Here is a 6,000-nt window from a genome sequence, read left to right as displayed (position 1 = left end):
CAACAATTTCACTATCTGGGGATACCCCTGACCAATCACACTTTGTGGCCACCTCTGCATCAGTCCATCCGGCCTGTTCCCCCACTCCAGTCCAGCTGCCACCTGCCAGCTCAGCCGTCTTGATAACAACAGTGTTCAGATCATTAGTGGGGGAGAGAACAGTGGTTTGGCTGATCTCCTTGGGCATAGAGGCACCAGCCATCCCATCAGCTATCGTTGCTCCTATGGTGCCTGTCATCTTAGAAGTTCCCGAAGGTCTCTTGAGGCTTTGCACAGCCTCCATTCCAACAGCTATGAGATGACTCCCTGCATGGACGCATGGCATCCCGGGCAATGCCAGAGGCTCAGCAACACCTCCCAAGGGTACACCAACCCCGCACTGATCCCCCGCCACACAAGACACACAGGACACCAAGAGCCATCCATACTGCACTTGCCACACCAAGTACACAATTTGCACCACCAGCACTGACACCGGGAGCAGGTACAGCCACAGCGTGTGCACGCATCACCATCTCCGATTCTTATTGCTTCAAGTACATGTCATATACAAAGTGGTAATGTTAATGCTATATTTGTTACAGTGTTTGTATTTGTTATAATTTATGCTGTTAATAAAGGTAATATTCTAATCAGACGCCATGGCCTGATCTACCACTGCTATGCAGATGATACACAACTATAGCTGCCCTTTGCTCCTGGTATAGAGAAAAATCGATAACAACCCTTAATGGCTTTCTAGTTGAGATCCAGGACTGGATGAGTGCCAGTTGACTGCGACTGCATCCTGATAAAACAGAGGTCTTTATGATACTGTAGGTCAATGGACAAACCTTCAGCATAGCCAACCAACTGGACTTATGCTTGGGGGTTCAGAATTACAAAACAATGAAAATGTGCAGAATCTTGTTGTTGATCTCCCTGCATTCATCTAGGTGTCAAGCTTTTAGCTATGCAACTCTGACTCTATGAAATTCGCTGTCCCACATGGTTCAAGAGGCCTCCACTCTAGAATTCTTCAAAAACAGACTCAATACTTACCTGTTTATACAAGCATTTAACGACTATCTCCATAGTTCCTAAATACCTCCTTAGTTCTCTTAGCAATTAAGCTTATTTTGTATTTTGTGTTATAAATACAAATGTAAGCATTCTCAGTCCTAATAGGAGAAAAGTGCTATATAAATATAATATTATTATTATTATTATCATTATTATTAATATTATTATTATTAGTTAGTGTATATATGAGCAGCCGGATAGAAGGTGTTGGTCGGATCTGAGGCGATATTGTGTAGCTTTGCCTAGGGCATCTAAAAGCAACACATCAGCCTTTCTAAATAGAAAAATTGATAAACAGATTGATGGATAGATAGAAAGATAGATATTTAGTGGGGTATCCAATTAGCAGCAATAACGTGATAGCGGCTAATGTTAAAGCACCGATCTCCCAGAAAAAAATAGGTTTTCGCAGCATACGCGCTCCCATGTGTTGCACCTATCCTATTCCAAAACGACAATGACGGGAATCATGCAATACCTCTAGCTGGCAAAAGCTGAGATAAGTATAGAAGAAAGTGGGGAAATCTGACTGTACCCCCCAAAAAGCCAAACTAGCATAGGAAAACATTATAGAAGTCTATTAGTGGCCATAATAAAACTAGTGCTGAATAAAACTGGTCTAATTAAATTGAGTCAAATGGCTGTTATATGCATTTTTTTATGTGGAAAAATGATTTTTGGGGACTTTTTAAAAAAGTGGAAACAGACCTGCAAGTCTAAAAACACCTGTCCCACTCATAAAACACCTCAATATACCTTTCCCATACTTTGTACCCCAATTTCCATCACTTTGCATTTTTTGTCCCCAAAAATGACATGTCATTGGCTAAATAAATATAATTTAAAAACTTCTAAGTGCCTAATTAGTCATTCAGGGGAGTGCCCGTGGGTTCAGAACCAAATCCCGACATTTTTAGTTTAAAATAGGGATTTTGCACTACTTATCACCAGCTCAAAGCTGGTTAAAAGAAATCTGTGATACCCTATGGAGACTTATCGGCAATAACGTATCGCTAATATGATATTGAATTATCACATTTGCGATCATGTATCATGAAACCGTGATATCGCAGCTAATTGGATATCCCCCATAGAGAGATAATAGATAAATCGAGAGATTGAGACAGACATTGTATCAGACACATTTCTTGAAGTATACTTAATAACATAAATTACCTTTTTACATAAAGAATGACAAAACAATAATCAACACATCAGCTCTTTAATGAGCAAAATCATCTTTTTCAGCATTGGAATAATATTGTTTATCCAGATTATCTTTATTTCACTCAGTGACCAGTTTTCTAGTCAAGAAGTACAAAGTAATTTCCATTAAGTAATATACAATTTTCTGTGTGTAATAAGCCTTTATTTTTTAAAAAGAGTAACTGAAAAGAAAGTTACTGCAGTTAGTTTGTCAGAGAAACTTATTTGCATTATCTTACAAACTATCAAAATTACTAATAGTTTTGGAAAATGTAAAAAAACAACAACAAAGAAAAAGAAATAAGACGGAAAAAAAGAAAAAGTACATTAACTGCTTTCTAATAGAAATATACAGGTAAGAGAGAAATTATTTCTTAGTGATGTGCTCTTAAGTCCACCTCTATCATTTCCCATATAAATGTACATCTGATACATATACAAATACCTTGAAAAGACTGTGATAAATACTCTTCCTGATAAACAATAGGGAAATTAATATTTCTGTGGTTGAATAATATTAGTATAAAATTACAGAGGCAGAATTGGGTTTATAAATGTTGTTGGCACCCTTCATAATAATGTATTCTTGGTATCTACATATGTATACATTTTACTTATATACTGCTGTGAGGTAACATCAATATAAAATAAATTTACAGTGGTAAATAAAAAAAAATATACGATTTGTAATTTTTCTTAACACTTGTGGACATGCAACATGAGAAACATTTCTTTAAAAAATATCAATAGTGGGACAATTACTCAAGTTTTCTTTGGACACATTGTTACTTACCATTATTAGCAATCGCATCCGATCTCAACTATAGTAAATAAAATTCAATTACCATTAAACTTATTTATCTAGAAATTACTCAGGCTGTGAAAAAGAAATGTAATACTTTAAATACACATATCCTTTGGGATTTATACTGGGAAGTGTGTTATCACACTCGGCTAACAATATGCACCTTTAATTTCTAGCTCAGTAAAATACCGAGGACAATACAGTGAATTACTGGACTTTAAATACTTTACCCTCCCTTTTTAAAAATCTTCTAAAGGTTTGCCAAATCATGTAGTACTATTTTATAAAAACTTTAATGGCATGAGAACAATTTTAACTGTGGCTAAATCACCAGCACAGCCACCAAGCATACAAATTATCATGCACTTCGTGCTAAAATATCCATTTTCCTTTATTCCCACAATTGATAGTGACAGCACTTAAGTGATAATGTTGTACCTGCCAGGATTTAAACCTCTTTGTTCTATTGGCAGTTTTTAGAATGGGGCCGAAGTTAAGGCCTTAACAGCATTGGTGCTTTGTGCACTTTTATTTGATCTACACAAAAAAACATTTCAAAATAAAAAAGGGTGAAAAATATCAGACATTCCATGAGTGAGTTCCTTGTGCATATAAATACAATTTAAGTCTTTGTCCTCTTTTATTTTGTATAGCACATGCCTAAAGCCAATTTGAAACTTAAATCTTAAAATAAAGTTTAATATGAAGTAAAAACAAAACAAAAACCTATCATCCACAACAATTGCTTCAATTGCTGCTGTTGTCCATTTTGAATATTTACATATTTTTTTTCCAAAACTCCAAAAAGTTTTTGATATGTATATGCATTATGCAAATTGTAATCCTCCACATTTAAATAGCAATAGTCCTGTGGGTTGAAAAGCCAAGAAATTCCCATTAAGTTCAACTACTGTAATACATCAAAAATAAAGTCTGTTTTCCTTCTAGTCTGGCTATACTCTGGTTGTAGAATGTGAATGTGGATGCGGATGTGGGTGTGGATGTGGATGAGGAAGTGTGTTATTCTGTCCTGCAGTAAAAGTATTGAAGGCATGTATGGGCTGAATCCCCGGTATAGTGTTAGGAATCATTGTTATAGTATTGGGGGTCATTAAGGGAATATCATCTGGGGATCTTCTCATCGCTAGAGTGTAGTCCGGAGGGCAGGCATTTCTAAGAACAACCTCATGAGGATGGATGGATTCACATTCACGGTCCATGTCTGTGTGCTTCATTTGTAAAGACATAATTTCCTCTTCTTGTGCATGGGCTATGTCATTAGTAGTGTTGCGTTGAGGACTACATCTCCTATGCACATCATGTCGCCTTTTATCCTTTTTGTAATATAATGCTGCAAATGCCAAAATGTTTAGAAATAGCAGAGATGCACCTACAGCAATAGTGACACTCAGCTCTGTAGAATAGTCTCTTTCCAATGAAAATGGACTAGGCTGTTGTTTGAAATTATCTTCACTAATTGTAGGGAATGCTGAAGTTACAGGTACAAGTATTTTCCTGGTTGATCTAGAAGTGATATCAGTGGATGGACCTTTAGTCGTGGTGAGGTCATTGATAACATGAAGATGTGGAACCAGCTCTAGCCAAAGGTTTACTTTATTAGCCCTATAATGTTCTTTTACTCTGGGTTTTAATCCAATGTGAAGATACAGTTGGTCCTTTTGTGAATATCTAGTCCACGCAACTTCTTCAAAACGATTTGGTTTTGTATGGATGAACTTTGTATCTTGAGGAACAGGTTGATTTGGATCACTGTAAGAGAAAAAACTGTTTTATTCCACAGTAAATGTAAATAGTTTCAATCCATAATTCAAAATGAATCTGATTGTTCTTAAACTATGAGCCAACAAATATTACTTGCACACACTTATTTGTAGCTATACAATATAATTAAAAAAGCTCCTAATATTATTGAGTACCGTGTCGAATTAACTATGACATATTATGACAATTACCGTTACCTAATAAATGCACAAAATTATTTGTTACCATCTTGAGCTGACATCACTACTGCTGGGACTTAACATGTACTGTAAATAATGCAATGCAATATATACACTGTATATTGAGGAATTTTCACATTGTTGCTCCAAAAATATTACAGTTATGACTGTCTGATGGTCTTGGGAGTGTGGAACCAAAATAAAAGTATAGTTTTTTTAATGTTGCATAGTTATTGGAATCATGTAATATTGAAGGCATAGTTTAGTTATGGTATCAATTAAAGCTAAAGGAAATGATAAACAATTTGGTCCAAAAAAAAAAAGTCTTCCTGTAGAGCTGTCTCTAGTTTTTATTAAATGCCATCCTTTAAATCATCAAGTTATTGGTCAATTCCACCACCAGCAAAAATTTTATATTTATTCATTGATATAAACAGGGGCGACTTCTACCTTGCTGTGGTAGATGGGCTGCCGCTGCCCATGACTGGCAGAGGGGAGAGGAGGAGAGGAGACAGCCCCTTTAGCTGGGTCCCTGCACCTGCACAATGGATCTGGCAGGTGCTGGGACTGGCGCATATGCACCAGTATTAGTAGCATACCCCCAGCTTCTATGGACTGCATCGATCCCAGCCCACAGAAGCCCGCAAGGGATGACAAGGCAGAGAGGGACTTCCTATAGGAAGTCTTCTTTCTGCTTATTGCTGACCAGTCTGGCAGTCTAAGAGGAATGAAATACCTCCCAATGGGGCTGCTTGTAACAAGGACTTCTGAAGCATCTGGCTTCACTAACATTGAGCTGGGTGCCGGATTTTACCTGGGGGTCTGCAGTCCTGCAGCCCATAAGTAAAATCCACCACTGGATATAAATCCATATTTATTTGAAAATGGCTTCAGTAAATCAAATTATTACAGCTCTCATTCAATAGTGGTGTACTGTAAATGATCATGCAATTCTAGCTGTGAAGA

General features: G+C 36.8%; 1 protein-coding gene across 9 annotated transcripts in view; it reads right to left on the bottom strand.

The window, feature by feature from the left end:
* Window positions 1-2,268: 2,268 nt before the first annotated feature.
* Window positions 2,269-6,000, bottom strand: part of NLGN1 (neuroligin 1) — a 934,735-nt gene continuing 931,003 nt past the window's right edge. For all 9 annotated transcript variants that reach the window (XM_063916275.1, XM_063916274.1, XM_063916277.1 and 6 more), the window contains one exon: window positions 2,269-4,843. In XM_063916275.1, the coding sequence (XP_063772345.1) occupies window positions 4,027-4,843 (817 nt within the window). In that variant the 3' untranslated portion in view covers window positions 2,269-4,026. The remainder of the gene's footprint in view (window positions 4,844-6,000) is intronic.

Source organism: Pseudophryne corroboree, chromosome 4, assembly GCF_028390025.1.
Source record: "Pseudophryne corroboree isolate aPseCor3 chromosome 4, aPseCor3.hap2, whole genome shotgun sequence".
Lineage (NCBI taxonomy): Eukaryota > Metazoa > Chordata > Amphibia > Anura > Myobatrachidae > Pseudophryne > Pseudophryne corroboree.
The sequence above is the reverse complement of the archived record's forward strand: the minus strand, read 5'-3'. Positions and strand labels throughout refer to the sequence as shown.